At 44.7% G+C, this 21,383-nt stretch overlaps 1 protein-coding gene across 1 annotated transcript in view; it reads right to left on the minus strand.

Moving 5' to 3' along the window:
* DDAH1 (dimethylarginine dimethylaminohydrolase 1) overlaps positions 1–21,383 on the minus strand; it is a gene marked incomplete at both ends in the record, with an annotated part of 55,968 nt that overhangs the window by 459 nt on the left and 34,126 nt on the right. Inside the window, 4 exons of the mRNA XM_084266381.1 lie at positions 74–217; positions 12,015–12,134; positions 12,706–12,779; positions 13,945–14,044. Coding sequence (XP_084122507.1) covers positions 74–217; positions 12,015–12,134; positions 12,706–12,779; positions 13,945–14,044 — 438 coding nt within the window. The remainder of the gene's footprint in view (positions 1–73; positions 218–12,014; positions 12,135–12,705; positions 12,780–13,944; positions 14,045–21,383) is intronic.

Below are 21,383 nucleotides of genomic sequence, written 5' to 3' on the forward strand. Positions count from 1 at the left end.
GCACCTGACTCCAATTCCCACTGACTTCCCAGCAAGGCTGAGGTGCCAGGGGTGTCCCAAGCACAGCTCTCACCTTCGCGCTCTCCGGGTACTCCTCAGGAGCTCGGTGCAGCAGGACATGGCCTTTGCTGGGAATGTTTAGGTAGATGCAGTTTGCTGCAGCATCATCGGGCACTGTCAGCTTGTCGTAGCGGTGGTCGCTCATCTGTTGCATGGTCTGCAGGGAGACACAAAGCACAGCTATTTAGGCCAAACACATTAGCAGCCCCAAACAAATGGGAGCACAGAGCCTTCATAAAATAGCTAAGAGTGATTGCCAAGTTAGCCAAGAGCCATTTTTCTACAGCAAGTAAAGGGATCTCTTTTCATCTTCTGCCCTTCAAGGAAGACTCTATCCACCCTAACTGAAATGAGCAGTAAAAACTTTTGTAAAACGGCTCCTGCAACTGGTGGGATTAAGAAGGGCCTTCAGGATGCATTGTCCATGAGGCCTTTTCCATAAGGAATGCACATTGAGTATGCAAAACTCCCCCTTCCATTGATGGAAACTATAGGTGTTCAGCACCTTCAAAAAAAGCAGCCGTCATTCAATATTTACAAAATAAGCGTGAATTAACAGCAACAGGACAGGAACCGTTCCCAGCCTGTGTATCAGCCCAGTGTTAATTCTTTTCAAGGAACCCTTTCTGCTTCCCAAGCAGTTACTCTTTCACCAAGCACCTGTGCTGGGGAGCCAGAAGGCACGTCCGCGCTAATCCTCGTTCCCAAGGGGACAACACAATAACCTCCTCTCAACAGTAGAGCTGGTGGGTTTCAGAGGTTTGGGTTATAAATATAGGGCTCTTACACAAATGTGGATCCTGGTTGGAATTACAGAGACTCTCAGCACACGAGAAGCCCAGGATCCAGTATTTTGGATCAGGATCAACACTTTAATAAAAGTGGGGAAAGCCTGGAGACAACACGCCTGACTCCCCATTGTACTGTTCCAGTTTTGTTGGCTTCACCCTGACAGAGATCAAGAATAACACTGAAGTGAAAAAGGCTCTAAATCAAAGACTGGACCCACGGAAAGCCTAAGCGAATGCAAGTGTTCTGGTTTCTCTCCCAGTCCCCACGGATTGCAAAGTTGCACACAGAAAGAAAAGGCTTTTGTTCAGCTTGAAAACACTCACACTAATATTATCTTAATAAACCGATATTCTCTAAACAAAATTTTTCAACTAAATTCCCTTCTCAGAGAAACCCACAGATCTATATTGCATAGCAGAGAGCAGACTTTGATTTTAGGCACAGTTGAGTTCGTCATTACATTATTTGCAAGGTCGTTCATTTGTATCACTTCTCATTCATTAACAATACTGTAGAGAACTGAATTATGACAAACATTTACAACACTGGGAAGCAACAAAGCAACTCAGGCTCCAACACACCTACAGTACATAATTCCCTTATAGGTCTGGATACATTATTCAGTTTGCAGCCTGAGTCAGCCACATCCTGTGGAGAACATGAAACTCACGACAAAGAATGCCATGCATTCTTGAGGAAGCATTATCAGATTGTCATTTCTTGTTTCTTCTGAAGTTATTAAACTCTTCTGAGTTCCCAAGGTCACATCTACCTCCATAAAAGGCTAATGTGTTTTTCTGTAGAAGAATCCTTGCACCTTTACTCCACCGGATGTGTTTTTATTACTGTGCTTACCATGGCTGACTTTCCTATTTACAATTTCGTTCCTGTTACAGTGCCAAGATGTATTTTATTACGCCTTCCTTGATCTTGCAGACATCTAGCAGCAGGTGACATGCTTGAGTCTAGTGCAACTCTTCCCCCTGGTAACCAGAGCCAGCAGACTTGTCCTCTACCTGCAGCTTCTCTTTTCTTCCCTACATAATCTTTTTAAGTCCGGATTAAGGAAGCATTTATTAAAACTACAGTAAAATACAGGTATCACTAGAGAAAGAGCCACGACGCTTGACTTCTGCTCAGCTCCCAAACAGTTGTGCTTTTTCCAGTCCTTGTAGGAAACCAAATCCCAATACTGAAGATATTCTGTTCTCATTCATCAGAAATACATTGTGAATCACTGTGAAACATTTCCATATGAAAATACAAATGAGTTCTTAAGCAGAAGGGTACAGACACATACCCCATCCATTCGCTTCTGCAAAACGAGCAGCAGCAACCAGAAATGAAGAAGTGGCAGGGCTCTAGCTGTGCTGTCACCAAGCACAAACCACCTTCGGGAAGCCTGGGAGATGATGGTGAGGGCACATTAGGAAGACTGTTTCCAAGATTAAAAACCACAAGTGGTGGCTGAATTAATTCAGAAACAAATGAGAAAAATGACCGGGAAAGCACAAAGGTTTGAGTACACAGCTGCGACAGAGGGAACAGGATCTCAGCTAGCTTCAACACTGCAAGAAAGCATTTATTAGTACCTGGAGGTCTGGCAATACAAGATTACTCTCTTCCTTAGCTCTTAAGATAAGGAGGAAATCATATTTGCAAGCTTTCATTGCTGTTACAACTGTGCCTATATTTTGAAATAAAATTTCAAACCCACTTTCTTGAGAGCACTCAGGAAATAACCCCCCAAACCTGCTGCACAGGGAGGCTCTGGGTACAGCAGAGATGCACCAATACGACACAATCAGGTTATTTTAAGGACCCATGGGATTTTCCATATTTCTATTATGTAAAGTCATTCGGGAGACGTGCCTGGCCAGACAGGACTCCAGGGCAGAAAAAGAGATAAAAGCAAGGTCTTTTGATTGTATTTTCTATCAGACACACACCAAAAATATGGGTTTTTCTGGGAAATAACAAGTTTCCAAAGACTATAGGACTCGCACAATGTGTTTGCGGAGGGCTGGCTTTCTGCCCACAAACATATGAACAGCTACGTTCAAAGCCAGGCATTTCCCGCATGCCTAGCTTTTCTGGGAATTTTCTTCAGCCTGGAAAGGGTAATTTTCATTGCACATTCTCTCAGCCCTTAGTCATGCTTTCCTTATGTTGAAGTCATTCACATAGCCTAAAATGCCTTCCCTATAGTTTTTTACAGTGTGTCCTCAGACAACTGAGGTAATGGATAAGCTAAATAATCCTAAATATGAAGCAGCATTATGCATGGAGGAAAAATGCGTGTGTGTTTAGGGTCTGTTATCACTGACAGGGTTAAGATGACTACATGCACCTCAAACAGGCCAAGCCTAGTTACAGATCTCCTGCCTCCATCAGGAAGGCTGCGGTCTGAGCCCTGTTGGCATCTGGGCCCTACCGACATCCAGACTGCTGCGGGACAGACTGGAGCACACCCACCGCACCTGAGATGCGCCTTTGTCTCCCCAACACCCCAGAAGCAAAGCCAGACATACACTGGATGTTCCCTGTGCTAACAGGGCAATGAGGGCTGCACCGAGAAACACCCACGTCACGTTGACAGAGCAGCAGTAGCACAGATTGTCAGGTCTGATTCTTGTTTCGATTAGACCCTGCTCCTCTAGCCCCCCAGTATTTATGAGAAAAAAACAAACCTAAATCCAAGTCAAATGTATTCATTAATCCTTCACCCACAGGATCATTCCCTCACCAGATTTCAGCTACCTTGTCCTAAATTCTTCACATCTCAGTATTATGAAAATTATCTACTTAAAACTATTTAAGCTATTATTTTTCCATCCCATCCCTTTCCTTCTTTCCAAGCACATTAAAGTTTGGCCTGTTTTACAATGATGATTAACATTTGCCCTGGAGTACGCAGCAAATGGGAAGATTTTAATCCAAGAGATTGACAGTTAAAAGATTAAGCTATATCAAGACTTTGCCTGAAAACAACGAAAATTAAGTCTTTTGTAGTGCAGGGCAACTAACACCGATGAGGAACACAGGAATATGCAGTCACATCTTCCCAGGTTGGCTGGGAGCTTGGAGGACAATGCATACCTCGTCTGCTTGGAGGAAGGACGACTTGTCTGGGAAAAACAGCAGGCTTATGCCCTTACACACTTAAAGCAAAAGATGAGGACAGGCACCTGGCCAGTTAGTTGCCACCTGGAGGGAGGACTGAGAAAGGTCATTTATTGCTTGCTACACTGAAAACACTGCCAATTACCAAACCTGCCATTTTTTAATCCTTGCAGAACCCGGAAGGGACTTTTTTCAGTGCTGTGGTCCTCAGCCCCATATCAGAGATGACAACATTCCACTTTTGGATCCTAAGACAGGGATTGGAGGCAACTGAGTTTTGATATGTGGCTCCCGGGAACCTCAACTCATCAGCTGTCATAGAGAGCAATACCACCTACGGCACTGCTCTAGGAGTCTGTCCAGTTAGTTTTTCAACCTCTAGCAAGGTAGCTTCAGAGTTGAGACACATACTGTATGAAGTAGCATTTTTTTTCCTTGCCCTTTTGGACTTGTCCCTCACCTTCATAGCTCCTCTCGTTCCTGAGCTGGAAGAGGCACCAAACAGCTGATCCCCAGTTGCCTTTTCTACATAATTTCTGGTTTTATAGGCATCTCTCATCCCACCTTAGATGTCTCTTTTTCAGGCTAGTCATAGCTTTAGTTTATCTCCGTTGGCAAGCTGTCCTGTATACGCATCCATCCTTACCACACTTCTCTGAATCTTTCCTCTTCTACTCTTTTTCTGGAATAAAGGGATCATGCATGCAAGGTGCACACAACAGCCAACGTGCAGATGCACCCCAGTTTTAATCAGCAACAGGATGATGTTCTCCATTTGGTTTTCAGCTGAGCAGGCAATTTCAACAAGCCTGGGATCTTATTTCTGTGGTAATGATCAGTCAGAGCACATTATTTTGTATGTGATGTTCACATCGTCATTCTCCCTGTCCCTGCTTTACACTGATCTATGCTGAATTTCATTCATTGCTTTATTGCCCTGCCTCTGTCTGTAAAGTTCCTTCCTTGTTTTCTTCGTATTTGGAGAAACAAGTGGCACTGAATAGAAAAAAGCAACAGCCTTAGGGTTCAGCACAAGAAAACGCAGGACAGAGTGGAGCTGGAGAGCTCCACCTTGGTGCTACATACTGGGATGCTGGGACACAGCCTGCCACACAAGGCACACTACTTGACAGCATCTCAGAGTTTCCTTGAAATGCTGCAGTTCCAACAGAAACTGTAAAGAGCTGGCCAGACTGGCCAGAGGGGACAGAAGAGCAGAGCTGGAAAAGCCAGTGATCTTGCTTGAATGTCAAGATCTCTCTTGACATCCCTGACAGGCGGGAGAGATGACAGCGGATAGGCTCAGTGGGAAGTGGACAAGGCAGCTACTTTGAGCAGCACAAAGCACAGGAGAATGATCTAAGGTTTCTTGGTATTGAAAAGCCTGCCAGAGATACAGGGTAGGACAGACCAGACCAGAGCCTACAGATGCAAACACAGGATCCCACAAGTACAACAGAACAACTGCACTGCACATCTATTCCACACCAGCAATGCCCCAGTCTGCCATGGTTGCTATGCCAAGTTTCTTAGCTCATACACAGCCAGAGCATTACTTTAATTTCTACCTACCACCCATGCTCTCAGCAGCTGGGCTTTGGGCTTCTCCTCCCTGCTGCACCCTCTCTGTCATGTTTTCCAGGAGGCAGAGTTCTTCAAGCAACCTCTCCCACCCCACTCCTTGTCTTTTCCTGGCGCAGGACACCTTTTGCATCACGGCAGATGTGACGGGTACCAGGTGCCATTCACAGGCACACCTGCCCCCTGAACCACCCTGCGTCACAGCCACGCTGCCACCTGCCTGCCAGCCCTGCCCAAGGACCGCTACAAAGGGAAACCACGACCTGCGTAGGGGGAAAGGAAGCAGCTTATGTTTGTTGTTGTCAAAAGGCAAGAGGACGAACATCCTGCCTTTTAGAACAGGAACCCAGGGAGAGAACAGTCAAAGAAAAAAAAGCAGCAAAGGAATAGAAACATGAGTCCCCATTTACGCAAGTTGAATGACCTCTTCCCAGCCAGCCTCTGATGCAGCTCCTGTGGCTGACAGCCTTACTGGTGATGACAAAGAGATTCTGAAAGGCTTGTTTTTGTTGCCCTTACAAAAACATGATATATATTGTATAAATATAACAGTCTGTATTCTATAAATATGTATTTTTGAGTCTTTTGTAAGACTAGATTCTCCCACATATATGCAAACTGAACAGCACCAGCACTCGGTTAAACACAGTATGTTTATTACAACATCTAACTTTTAATTAAAGAAAAACACAAGTAGTTGCCTTTTTATAGTAGCAATTCATCTGGTACTCAGTTAAGACCTCTGTCCTCTGAGATGCTGTACACCCACAATTCATAAAGTAATGGAAAATCAGGAGCTGAAAGTATGCAGTATCTCATAGGATCTGACCTGGGGCAAGCAAATATGAGCTAAGGGAAAGTGTGCAGAATTGTATAAATTGACTAATCTTTCTCTCTATACGGTTGCGAGCAGCAACGTCTCATATTTTAATTTCCATTTTTAGAGGCAAGTTGTCAATTGTTCTCTGGATGTCCCTAACCTTTCTTTGTCGCTGCACTGAGGAAAGCCAGCATTCATCTGCACTTTCTGCTAATTCCCCACCTGATGTCATCCTCCTTGGGTTATTAATATTAGTAATCATTTCCACAGCAACCCATTGTGATATCGTAAATAGAGGATTATGACTTCATGTGGGGAATAAGCAGAGGCACAAGTGATGAATTCTTAAGGAAGAGGAGAATGTTTTCATGGAAACTCGTGTATTAGTAGAAGAGACAGACACTACACAGACAATGGGAAGAGCAGGCTTAGGTGAGGTATTTCGTGCTGCCCAGGGTATGGGCTGCTTTCTAAGAACACGGGACAGATGCAGCTTTCCCTTCAGAGCCCGTGCTCCGGAGATGTGGCTGCAGCAGAGCTGGGAACCCCTTAGCTTTTATGTAGGCAAGAGCTTCTCTCATGCAGGGAAACTACTCTGCTTTCTAAAGCTGGCACACTGCAGAGACTTCAGCTGTACAACAGAATAAAAACAAAAAGCATTTAATCACAGGAATGGGGGCAACTGCCAATGCTAGGACAACTCCTTGTGCCCAAGTCTTTAAAAGCACTGCTCTGATCACAGCTCTGGATACAGACCAAGGGCCTAGCTGCCCAAAAGAGACTCCTTTCTATTTTATCCTTAACTTGTGGTTTTGATAAGCCTCCCTTGACCTCTGTCAGCACAGTGTATGGGGCTGCTTTTGCAATAGCATCCTTCAGGGAATAATTTAGGGGATGAATGAGCAGCTCCACTACCAGTAGAACATACTGAATGAGAGAATCAAGAACAAGGCAGAGCAATCATGTCCAACCTTTTATTGAAAGAGAGGGGGAAAAAGGAAAAGTATTTGCTGAAGTCGTGGTATTGCAACTGCTCTACCTACTCTGATACACTTCTGACATAATGAAATTGCATCCGCTAATGAGGTCAGAGCCAAGGATACCAAGGATGAGCTCAGTTCCCACTGTCATCTTGCCTAGAGTTCATCTTTGCTGCTGGAACCTGAACTGCATTACGCCCTGGGTCAGTTCCCACTCATCTGCTGTCCCAGCAAGACCCCAGGGCTGTGTCCCATGCTGTGGAAAAAGCGATGCAGAGCGTTCACCTGCAGTGCTGTCCCCTCACCTCCCTTTGCCCAAGCTGGCACTGTCACAGCCTGAATTCATCTTCATCCATGCTCATGGTAAAGGTCAGTGACTCCAACAGTGCAGGATCATAGCCCAAAGGTGACATTTGGAGGAAATCCTGCCTTCACTGAAGGAACATAAAAATCATCTCAGGCTTTAGTGGCTCAACAGCCATGGTTAACGTTCAACTGCAGAGCTGAAGGACTGTACGGAATCATGAATGGTTTAGCTACAAGGAGGAATTAGATGTATCCTGGAAACAGCAGAAGGAAGTTAACTTCTCAGATGTGATAGTCACTGCAGGACCTGACAGTTTCTGCAGTTAATTTGTCTCTTTCACCTAGTTTCCTTGAGTGCCACTTTTCAGCTGCAGCTCAAATATTCTATCTTTGCCAGAGCCTGAAGAGGATTTCATAGTTAAAATGTCACTTCTGATTTATTATCTGCTTCTACCATGTGCTCTATAATCCTAAACTCTGTGCACTCATTTCCTAGCTCACTTGCAGCGCTTTACATTACATACTCAGCACTAAACTCATGATCAATTACACTCTGCCATATGCGAGCACCAGATGCAATCTCTTTTCCTACTTTTAAAGTGTCATAAGGAGACATAAGTTGCACCAGTAAGAACAGTCAAGAAAAAATTATTTTTTGAACAAGGCTGTTAGTAGGAAGATAAATCCTGTTTTTAATATGAAATGTTAGCATGGCATGACATAGCAGTTCACTTGTTGCCTAACAAGACACACTACAGAATGAAAACAACTCAGTTACCAGGGATGGTTAAAGACAGCTTAATCATCTTGCCTGTATGACTGCACGTCCAGAGCAGACATGAAAAATGGCAACAACAAAGCAGAGGTTTAAAATAACAAGCTATCACAATAAAGGAGCAGCACGCTGGGCTGTGCCAGGCAAATGACTCAGTAGAAGCTCAGGGGACCGTACAGCCACCCAGACTGCTATGGGTACTGAGAGGAGCAGCTGACAGCACTGCAATACCTCAAATGATCTGGTGAAACCAGGGAGCAGCTTCTATCTCCAAGTATCAGTGCCTCACAGAGATCCTATTGCAATGACATTTCCACAAGACCCCAAGAAGCTGATTACCAACTGAATTTTTTTTTTCAGAGGCAAGTGAACAGATACGAAGAAATCATTGTAGTCAAAAAGCTAGAGGAAGCTAGGTGGAAGCAGCACTGGCAGCTCTGCTAGTTCTGAGACAGGTGCTTCACCCGTTTGTTTTCCAGTAACTTCTCTGATGAGATTCAGATCCCTGGAGGAACAGCTAGAGGCTCCCCATGAGAGCAGAGTTCGATCCCATACACTGAGAAGCACATGCACTCTGGGTAACTTCACATGTAGCTCTGACTGTGACATGGTTGTCTGACATAACCTGTCAGCTCGCTGGGATGGTGAGAAGGGCACATGTTCAGCACAGAACCACTGCTCTGGGCTGGAGTCCCTAACTTCAGCTGGCAGGGGGCAAGCAAACAGCCCTCACACACAGGAACACGCTGCCACATCTCTAATGCAGAGAAACAACTGACAAAAGTGATTTGTTTTTAAAAGATACACATCAACAATCAAAAGCTGCTAGGTTATCTTGTTAATTACAATTGTCCTTTAAATATGTATCTGCTTTTCACTGTACCTTGATTAACACTGGTATTTACTTGAGGGCTAGTTACCAGCAACATTTAATCAGCTTATCCAAAAAATATTTTTGGCTACAATAGCTAAATTGGTGCACTGCAACACAATTAGCCGAGCTGTGCAAAAGGCTTTAATCAAACTGATGAGTTCTCAGATTAGTCCTGGCTCAAGTTCAAATTGCAGCTCTGAGCAACCAGTATTGTACTTGAATTTTGCTCATGTTTATAAACACTCTATACAAGCGTATGGCTGGCTGGGTATCTGCAAACTCCATCAGGCTGCTGCTCGAGAAGCATTTCAACTATGACCCTGAATATTTGGGACAGCCCCTATTTCACAGGGAAAAGCGCAGGGCACCCCAGACTAAATCAGTCCCACAGCATCAGCAACATTAAGCCTTTACAACCAAACCCATTTGTCATGAGCTCCTCAGGGGAAAAGACATGGGTGATAAGCTGGGAATGTGCTCCCAGAGCTTAATGTAGTGATTTCTACTAAAAGAGTAACTTTGACAACTTTTACAAATGAATTGACAAACTTAAAGCTACTCCAAACTACATGAGAAGCTAAGGGACTGTCCCCACTCTCATGTGGAGCAATCAGGCTGTGATTCTATGCCCTTAGTTACTGCCAGGCTGCAAGTCAAAGCCAGCCAAGACTGCACTTTCCTAGCCTCCATAATTCAACCCATGTCCAGCAGGAGAGATTCAAAATGTTGGTTTTATGTTAGCTTGGGACTGAAACATTTAAACTGTGAACTATCACAAGATAAAAAACAGGAAAAAAGCCCCACTAAATCTCTGCCAAGCCCTGATAGTAAGAAGGATGCTGCTGAGAAATGAAATGTCCTAGGATTATGCCCATAAGGAAAATGTGTAAGATCTGAAAAGCAATCTCACAATGAAATATGGCAGCATGGCAGTAAGGACAAGAAGTCTCTCAGGCCTCCGTCTTGCAAATACTTTAGAATGTTTTAAAGTAATAAATGTCACTGGCTTACTGAAGCTGAGAAAGCATACAAGACATGCAGGGTGGGTTCCTAAGCTCTTTTTGGGGCCAGGGATGTTGATGTCAGAGTTACATACTATTTCTGTTGTAAATGGCCTGGCTGGCACAGATTCAGATCAGTCGTCTTGGTCATCGATAGCAGCACTGTTCTTTAAAAAAATTCATGCTTTAGAATCAGGGCAAGAGACACAAGTCAGTTTGTGTGAGCTGCATATAAATTGAGAGGATTTCAGAGACCCTTCTCACTAGTTGAGCAGAGCTATCTCCACTCCTCCTCATTTACTACAAGAGACACAGAGCTGGCTTCCTCCATGCGTTAGCGATCATGTTGCATCAAGGAGGCTTCTACAAAGCCAAAAAGCAAAGCCTGCACTTAGGTTCTTATTTATTGGAAAAATGAATCAGTATAATCATAAGCTGAAAATCTGGGATTTGCTGCCATCACAGAAAAGTAGATTTTGGTTTAACTTTCAAAGGCAAACAGGCAAGTCCAGATAAAAATGCATACAACACTTAGCTGTAATGCTTTCAGACATGCTGTGGCTTACCTGCATCTCAAGCCAAACCAGGCACGATGGCAGGTCCTAATTTATCAGGAGGAACAAACTCCCCCAAGCTTCATATCCATTAAAGTCTCAGTTACACTTTGCTGTTTAAGTGCCCCAGCCAAAGTTCCTTCTGCAAAGGGTCAGTGTCTGCAGCTGTGCTGCCATGCAGGGGCAGAGATGATGATCTCTTGGGTGAGCTGTCACTTTGCCTATGGGCGGAATGAGATTCACACCCTCGGGTGTCTCTGTGCCCACAAATTTGGTAATTTGCTCTGAACACACCCAGCAGGCAGGAAAGCCTCTGAGCCCAGTTCAAACCACAGGAGCAATACAGACACTTCCTACTGAGGATGAGGGGGGTAGTACAGCACCAACCTGCTACACAACAGATCCGCTGGTTTGCAAGTCTGCCAGTGAAGAGATCCCCAAGAGGCCTCTTAGCCTGAGGGTTCAAACCCATGCCTCCCACCTTGGAGGAAAATGTTCACAGACTCACATTACCAGTAAGGCTGGGGTGAGACTACTCTCCCTCCTTTCTGCTGAAGCCACACTTTTATGAGACCAGAAAGCAAAAAACATGACCTGGAAGGAACCTGATTTTGCAGCCAGGTGACAGAGGAAAGATGGATGGATGGGGAGTGCTGGACTCCGGTCCCTGCAGCTAGAGCTACTTACCAATCCTATCCAGAGTGCCTACACTGCAAAATGTGTACACAGGTCATCTTCACAACAGGGATCAGAGCACTCCTCCTTCTCCTTCATGCCAACACTTTTACTTTTCCTCTGGCAGTTTTAAAAGTCACACTTCCTCGTGGTAACATCTGAAGGAAGCATCTCCTGCTCTGATGTTACCTCTTTTCTCTCTCCTATCACCACATTATTGCCTTTTTAGTCAATAAAGCTGTAATAACCTGTGCAATCCATTTATTTCCTGAAGATAGCTGAAGAGAAATGAACGTCACTGTTCTCTTGCCTGATAAACATTCTTTATGGTTTACACATACAGGAGACCCTGAGATGTACTGATTTCCTCTTTCATTGATCTAAATTCATTTTAAAATTACAACATATTTGAACAGAGATTAAAACCAAAAAAAACCCAAGTTTGTTGTTAAGGAAGTTCTCATATGCTTTACCTTGAGGGCTTTCTGTGCAGCTTCACTTGATCCAATAGCAATCAAGTTTGGTCCAGCCATGCTGCAAAAGCTCTTCAGATGCAAAGAATCATGAACAGGGACAGTGGAGACAGCATAATCCTGTATGGGAGCAAAGAATGGTTGCTATAAATATTTTTTAATTGTCCCAGTTCCATAATTAAATTGAGACACTCCATAATTAATTTTACTCTCTGCAAATTAACAATAGGAACGTGTCCCAGGGCACAGTGTCAACTGTTTGACATACCCCTCTGGACCAGCTTGTCTTGTCTGGTGCACTGGAGTAAAATCCAGAACATGTTGCAAATATTCTTATTGTTGTAAGTGTAAATAAATACATTAAAATACATAATTAAACAGTACATACATAAAACCTCTTCAGAGACCAGCAATAAGAACACATTGCCAATACATGAGAATGTTAAGAACGTGAGTGTTGATATGCCACAATTAATAACATACTCCTACTACCCAAGTTACTTTATGCAGTGATCTCACATTTCAGATCCAACTTCAGCATCTGTCACTTTACAGGATGCTCACTTTTCAGTAACTTGTATCTTTCTTTTTTTTTTTTACTAAGTCCTAAATAAAGCTCTTGAGCATGATAAATATCTTGGCAAGTATAATGATAGCTAGTATTTCCTGTGGCTTGAATGAATCTACAAACCTTAAATGTGTCAGCCAGAATTTCTGCACCACGTTGATTTGTCCTCCTGGAAAGACCCACAAAAAATTCTCTGCCTGGAATGAAAAAATGGAGAGTAAAATAATTACAGCTTTTGGTTTTTTAAGCCATCCAAAGAAATGACCAAATCAGCTCCTTCATCAGAATATGCACATTTATAAAAACAGGCCAGCTTTAGAGACATTCTGAAGCAAGCATTCATGGGTAGCATTTGCCTATCTTTCTTTTCTCAAGTTGAACAGTAAAACCAAACATTCAGCTCAGAAGAATGCAACCTGCAATTGTGAGCTGATAATTTAAAGCAATTATCTTTTTCCAGAAGTCACATTTCACCAGAAGCATAAATAGCTTCCTCTTCTAAAGCTCTGCAATGGTCATTGAGTCAGGAAAAAGAACAGCTGGGCTGGATTAGTGCAGCACTGATTGACCATTTCCCCCTCCCTCTGAGACTTCCTCTGGTCTGGAAGGCGGCTCTGCAGCCCCTGGCATCCTCCAGCTCCAGAGGAAAGCAGGGCTGGATGTGCACCATGTTAGAAAGGCCTTCCTTTCCTGTCTGCCTCTTTTGAGACCCTTCCTTCCCCTTGGTGAACTAAGGCAAGAGCCAGTCTGCTGTGACGCTGATCAAAATAAACAGGCTCTTTCAGCACAGGCAGGGAGCAAGTGTGCACAGCCAATGTGAGAAGGTGCCTGATGGGTTTAATGACATAAAAAAAACGGTCAGGATATTCATCTTTGAAGTCAACCATGCACGTAAGTTGTCTAGCACATGACATATGGCAAGCACCTCCACCACTTTCTCCATAAACTAAAAATGCATTTTCTGCATTTGATTCATTGAGCTAGTGACAATTGTCTGCATCAAGCTTTTACAAGTCCTGAAAATAAGTCTGGTGAACATAGCTGCCTGTAATAAGAAATATGAAACAACTGCAGGCAGCTGACTACTGAAAGCATTTTTCTTATTGGCACTTTACAAGCTAAAATAAAATCTGTATGCACAGTGCTGCTCTTTGTACTGTGTGTACTGCTACTTCATTTATTCAGACATCAGGCAGGACATCGACAGTTGCATTGAAAATTCATCCCAGCTATCTCTGTGACATTTAGTAAACAACCCATTGAACAAGCGGCACGAGCAGCACTTTACTACGCAGATGACAGGTAACACGCAGCCTTTGAGGCAGCCAGAACATGTAGACAGCTAATTCACCACCACTGTACCTGTAAATAAGACATCTCCCCCATCCAAGGTTGCGTTTTCATCTATCATCTCGACTATGTTGAGGTTGAGACTTTCTAGCACTTTCTTCATGGCTTCAACCTGTTTAAAAGACAATTGTTTAGAATATAATCTGTTCTGGAAAAACATTTTAAAAATACCAGCAATACATATAATTTTATTAAGAATTAATGTCCTTTAACACGCCTTTAGCAACATGGGTGGGAGGGTGCTTTGTGTCCCTGCCCATTGCAGTTCTCAAACTCTCTCCAGAGGTTTTTGTGGTCTGGAGGGGCTGCTGTGTCTAGTCACAACTGGGCTCTTGCCATTGCCCAGGAACCATGCATAATGCAGAGAAGACAGGTGAGGGGTCCAAAATGTGTGTTAAGTCCAGCCCCTCTGCACAGTAATACCCTGTCTTGCAGATCCTGTCCCTTGGATGTGAGCAGGAAAAATGGCCAGCAGGAGTGACATTCTCTCCTTCCACACTGCCCAAATACAAGGCACGGCTCCACCACCCATGGAGGTGGCAGCTCTACTCCAGGCCCCTCCTCAGGGAAAAGAGAAAGATCCCCAATCAATAAACATTCATTGCCTTTATATTTTGGCACCTTTACTGAGCACCAGTTCTCCCTACATTTTTGAGCTGACATGCTACAGAATGACAAGACCTTTCATGTCTGTATATTGTGCGCCTGGCTGCTTCCTGCAGAGCCCTGCACGCGTGGCAGGGAGCCTGGGGCTGCAGAACCCATCTCCCACTGAAAGGAGCTCATAACAGAAGCGGAGAATGCAGCCTCAGTAGGCTTTCCCTTTCCTAATGAGGGCTGCTGAGGATTCCTCTACAGACTAGAACCTGTTTCTATAGAGGCTCACATCATTAGCCATCCATAAGGGCTAGTGCTCGCTGTGTTCAAGTACCATCATCCTGGTGCCTTGTAAGCCAAAAGAAACACTGACATGCAACCAGCCACTCACCAAAACCTTATGACTACAGCTTGCAGACTGTCACCAAAAATATGAGCTCATCCACAGAACCCCATGAACCTGATGCAGTATCTTCATGCTTGGTAAAACCTCCTCACCATGATTAACCAGAGATGCCCAGCAAGCATCAACAACTGCAGAAGATGCAGTGAAGACCTGTTAGACAGCTCTGATTTTTGCACATCTGTCCTGGTGTTGGCTGGGACAGATATTTCTTTCTGGTACAGTGCTGTACTTTGGATTTAGGATGGGTACAGTGTTGACAACATGCTGGTATTTTGGTTGTTGCTAGCCAATATCTATACCAAATCAAGGAGTTTTCACATTCTCACACTGCCCCGCCAGCGAGGAAGCTGGGGGGAGCACCAGAAGCTGGGAGGGGACATGGCCAGGATATCTGACCCAAACTGGCCAAAGGACACTCCATATCATGTGAGGTCATGCTCAATAAATAACTTGGGGGGAAGTTGGCCAGGATTTAGACCATTGCTCAGTAACTGGCAGGGCACTGGTGGTCTGTGGGTCGTGAGCAGCTGTAATGTGCATCACTGGTTTCCTATATTCTATTATGAAGCCTTTATCTCAACCCATGAGGTTTACCTTTTCTTTTTCTGAGCATCTCCCCACCCCACGTGGGGTCAGGACAAGCAAACAGCTGTGCTGTTGTTTTAGCTTCCCACTGGGTTAAACCATGACAATCTCCCACAGGCCATTAGCTATTTAATATGATAAATTAAGCATTTCTAGAAGAAACAGAGGAAGCTAAAGCAGGTGACATAGTACTTCTCCAGCACCACATACCAACAGCAGCAACTCTAGCAGCCCCACTCTTGGTTCTGCCAAACTATACCTGTCACAGCTGAGAAAGGAGATGTGATGGTGATTAGTCCTTCACCCTCACTGCAACAGCCTCAGAGCAAGAGCAGCACATGCCTTGGCTGCCATACCTTCCCAAGAGCAGTGCTGGCTTCAGGGAGTAAGGGAGAGGGCAGAAGGGATCCCTCTAAGCCCCATTTCCTGCTCATTTTCCTTGACTCAGCTTTGTGGCATTTGTGAGTGATCCTATTAACCCTGAAGCCCAGTCCCAAAAGGCAAGAGCAGGTCTCCCTGGGCTGCCAGGACAGGTGATGTAGGTCTGTAACGGATACACTGGATAAAAGGAATATATTGTCTTACTCCAGATTGATCTGCTTTCTGTGGGTTGCTCTTTCTCCTTAGTACATCCTCGCTCTCTAGACACCTTGCAGAGAGAACCTTGGACAATCAAACTGTTAAAGCAGGTGCCTCAGTACAACCCAATTTGAACAGGACAAAGACAGGTCTCTGTGCTGCCTGGAGAACACTGCAGTGCAGAACTGTACCCAGGAGCCTCCCAAGACAGAGGGACTTGTCCTCCCCACAGGAAATCCCATCTAAGGCTCTAGCACACAGGCTGGAGTGAGCCTGCAGCATGCCTTTTACAATGATTAACACTTCTTTTTGCTCCGCTGTCTTTCACTTGATGCTAAAATGACTTCAGGCTAAAACTTGGCACTCAAGAGTCTCCAGGCTTGGTAGTAAGGATTCATCTTTCTTAGTCTTGTTGCTCTATCTCTAGTGATCTTTAAAATTAGATTTATAAGGAGGACTGGACCCAAGTGGTATTTTAAAAATAAATGGGAAACAGCTGAGTTAATATTGGAAAGCTGACTGTTGTATAACCACAGCAACATTTCGTAACATCCGTGTGCTGATAGCAGTGATCTCTTTTGCCTGTGAGGCCCCGTGGTTTTACTGTGCAGGTGCTACGAGCTTAAGGGAAAAAAGGCTTACTATGGAGTAATAGCATTGCAGCATTATATAGGGAGGTTCCCAAACCAAGAACGTGGAGGCTAACTGTTTTGTGCCGACACGAAGCAGACAAGCAAACTCGTGACTGGGATACCCTGACACATGAGCACAGCAGCCACAGGCAGTGGGAATAAATAAATACACCCATCAGACGGGGTTATTTAAGGCAGAAGGCCAAACCACAGGAAAAAACAGCATCACCCAGCTTGTTGTGTGGTCACCTATCTCCAGTTAACCCACCACCTCCAGCAGCTTCCAAAACCACCAAGAAGAGAAAGTCCTTTCAGAAGACGTGCTGCTGATCGGGTGCTCCCAGCAGAAGCTGTCTGGGTCTGTAGAGGAAACCAAACCTGCAGGCACCCCCACCAACACCTGCTCCCCATGCCACTCCTGTCCTCCTGCCTGATACCATGTCCACATGGAGTATCAGCTACCTGCTTGCTGCGGGGAGAGCCAAAAGCAAAAGCTTCTCTGGACCACAGAAGAACATCTGAGTAAAACCTGGGCAGCCTGCAGAGAAGACATGAAGGTGCCTCGTGCGTTGCCTGCAGACCTTACGGGGCCAGAACTGTGCAACAAGCATGGCAAAGCAAGCTAGGCATGGTGGCTAGAGAACATGAGTCTGCTTAGACTGAATCAACTTGTCAGGCAGAAGGAGGAAGATTGCTGAGGGGAGAAGAAAAGCAGCGTGCATTCAGCTACGTGGGGAGGCTGGGGGTCCGGGGAGGAGGGGGGATGTCTGTGACCTGAGCAAATAAACACCAGCCCCAGGGCTGGTGTAGGCTCCCTCTAGCAGGTGAGAAACCTACTTTTAACCTGAGCAGTTAAACCACACAAAATGCTTGCACCATCCCAAGAAGCGACTCCAACACAGTCAGCAAAGGTGCTGCAGAGCTTCCCAGGGAGAGGCAGGCAAGGAGGCAGCAGTGCCTCACATCCTCAGGCCAGAATGGCCAATTAATAACACTTGCACTAGAGTACCAATTAAGTGAAGAGCCTAGCTAATGAGAATAGTGGAAAGTAAATGCTGACTGGATTTGTGATGTGAGCCATATGCATTGTTTTAATCACCAGCTGCTGATCACCACTTAACCATCAAGCTAAGTCAGGGATGCCTTGAATTGTTCATTTAATTTACAGGGGTTGGTGCAGCTGTAGCATAGACATTAAGGAAAGTTATCAGAACTAAAAGTCGTCCAAAATCACAGAAAACTATTTTATATTGTTTTGTGATTGTTCCAGGCTTCCAAGATATTTATAAGATGCTCAAGATGTTTTTCCCCAACAGTTAAGCTCATTTTAGCTTATGAAATCTAATTTAAATAAATAAAATGACTGCCATATAAATAGCTGGATTTTTTTTTCCATGATGGGTGTTAATGGATTCAAGTCTATGGTTCAGTGCTTTGCAGGGTTTTTAAGCAAGCAGTAGAAATTCCTAGAGTTTTAATTGGAAAGTGTTGTTCACATGGCTGGGGACACACACTAGGAATATCTTCCAATGTACGTTGCTTGTGTAAGATAGAAGTCTCAAGTTACTGTTTGTTTTCTATAGGCAACACGAGGAATTTCACTCAGTAGAAGCAGAAATCAAAGGAGGAGCACAAACTGAGATGGAGAAGACCAGAGGGAAGCCTTGCCACTGTTAAAAAGGCAACTGAAAATAAAGAACTTGTAAATACAAAACTCCATAAAAAAACAACCAAAAATGAATAGCCTGTCTGCTTTTGCATATCACTGAGTTTCCTGCAGAGACTTGTACATCATCTTTAAAGCTGTCCTGCAGTGGTCCTGAGCAGGGGCTCCAACATCCCACATCCACAGTACATGTCTGACACACAACCATCTTGGGAAAAGCCTGCTGCATCATTCAGAGTTTGGGTTAGCATGTGGCAAAGTCCACACAAGCAGCTTCAGTATGATTCTCATCATTGCAAAAGGGAATCAAGATCTTGACTCCATCCTTAAGCCTTCCCACAGCAGAGAGGATTGTGCCACTTTCCAACAAGAGCTCCTACCCCAGAGAGGAAACAAGACACGATTTCTAGCTAAGGAGGGACAAGTGATTGTTATCCTCAAGTGAGGAGTTAAAAATAGGGATGCAGCAAAGACCCTTGATCTTGCAAAGCCTCTATCCTCCTCACTTTTTATCCTCCCCAAACAACTGATCTCTTTCTGAAATGTGGAGTCTTAACACATACTGGTGAGATTTTATAATGAATGAAAGACTAATTCACAGCGCTAGCTTTGATGTATGAACAAATAACCACCTCTTGCTTTTTTCCCAGGGGAGAACTGAATAAAGGTGGATGGACAAAATCCTGTGTGAAGCCAGTTACCAGGAGACACCAGTAAAATACTCAAAGTATTTGGACATGACCCGATTACAAGCACATATGCTACGAAGACCTACTGCTTTGCTTTCTTCATGAGAGGCAAGAGGAAAAGTCACCTTCCCTCACTTTGTCTCCTTTATTTGAAAACTAAAACCCCAGGTAGTCGGAACAGTAGCACACAAAGAAAACGCTCATCTGTATCCCTTAAGATTTTTGTATCCTTTTATCTCAGGTCAGTTTAAGGTTTGTAACACGATCCTGGGTTTCATTGTACATGTAGCCATTAGTACCTCGGTGGAGTGTTAAGGCTTGTACGCTTTGTGTAGTGATATTTTTTCTAATAAGCACATTCCTGGTGTGAGACGGGATGTGTCTAATCCACAGCAAAGCTGATTGAGAGACAATGGGCTCCAGCTAGCTCAGCTCTGTTTCAAGGAAAGAGGACAATAACTGCGTTTGACATTTATAAGAATCTAATTTCCTCGTGCTTTAAAAATGGAGCTCATTACCCTGCGGACCGGTGCCCTCCACCAATTACTGTAACTGATGTGCGGGGATTTTTCCTTCTCTATATTAGTATTTGATGCACTCTAAACAGAGGCTGCTTCCTAAATTATTTACTGGCCTTCTGTGCACTAACCACGTTATGGGTTTTGCACTATTGACAGTAAGAAGGAAATTATCTTTTCCAAAGACAGTGGAAACAGGGAAATGATGTTGCGAGCCAGGGGCTCACCCCTGCCGAGAGTGGGGCAGCGTTTCCCCTGGGGTGCTGGGGCCATGGGCAAGGCGCCACGGAGGCTCCCAAACACCCCATGGGCAGGGGTGCAGGTGGGCCTCCGTGGTGCCAAGCGAGGCATCCCCTAACGACTCCAATTAGCTGTCTGCCTCCACCTCTCGCTGAAAGGGCAAAGAGGTCTGCGGACCTGTTTCGGATGAACGGATGCAGAGAGATTCAGAGAGCAGAAGACCATCCAATGAGGCAGAAATTAAGAGGAGTTTCTAAGCCATGAGAGCTCAGCTCTAAGCACCAACAGCTCGGTGCTGCAGAAACCGGCTGCAGCCCTAACAAAAAGGGCTCTCAGCCCAAGACACACTATTGCACCGTCTCCTGAAATTTTACATCCACCACCAATTTCTCCAGCACGGTAAATCACAATTATTTGGTTTCAATCTCCACTTCATTGTGTTTTAAACTGTCATCTATAGCTGTGCAAAGCAAATGTCAGGGTTAATATATGCAGAAGTGAGACTGTGATATCTCTGAGGTGACTATTTCTGGAGCCATTAGCTCCAAGTTCAAAGTGCCACTGTCAATATATAATGTATTTTTCAGCAAGGCTCCGAGTGAAGGCTATAGAGATGGACAAATGTGGGGCCAGGAAAAGGTAGACTTGAGTTTTGTAAAACCAGATACCAGTGTTAGTCATGATCTAGGTTCCTGCCTGTTTGAATCTGCTGTTTGGGTATGAAGAAAGTCATTCCCCTTTTGACAATAAGCATTGCCCTTCTGGGCCTGCAGAGGCTTCGAACAAAATAAAGCAGCACTGTAATAGTTTTGAGAAGAAAAACCCACTACTGGTTGTTTTCTTGCTTAAAGTAGGTCAGATACACACCCTCCTGTATATTCATCTCGGAAATTCATGGGATGTGGGTTGTGGCAAAGTTCCTGACTCCTGCTCCCAGTGTTGATATCAGAAAGGGCTCTGGCTCTTGAGAGGTCAGCAGGGAAACAGTAGAAGAACAAGACGTTCCAGCATGGCTATTTGATGCAGATCACGCTTTAAGAGTGTGTTAAGTGCCAGACAAGTATGGTCAGCTCTGTCCCACAAACACAGCCTGGTAAGGATGCCCTGTACCTGCCATTCCAGACCCTGTGAGCTGATAGACCACATTTTGCTTTGGCAATTGACCCCCTTTTGCACCCACACAGGGTCTTTGGGTCCATCCCACTGCCCGCTTTTGGAAAGGGAGAGGTGAAGACTGGCAGCAGCCTGGTATTGATGCAAATCGCCAGCTGGTTGGCAGCACACCCCTGGAGACCATGCTTCTCCTGAGGCACACGGACAAATCACATCCAGACCGCTCAGTTCAGAGCGATCCAAGCATGACTTCATCAAACTAGGCTGTGCATTGTGATATGCAGAGACACTGTTACATCACAACACCCAAAAAACCCTTTTGGGGAGTTTCAGTTGATCCTACCCTGCTGCTCTCTGCCACCATGGAGCTCCAGGGTCAGGTCCTTACCCAAGCTGTGGGGCAGTTGCACTGTAGCATCATTCAGA

This window comes from Gallinula chloropus (genome assembly GCF_964237585.1).
Source record: "Gallinula chloropus genome assembly, chromosome: 6".
NCBI classification, from domain to species: domain Eukaryota; kingdom Metazoa; phylum Chordata; class Aves; order Gruiformes; family Rallidae; genus Gallinula; species Gallinula chloropus.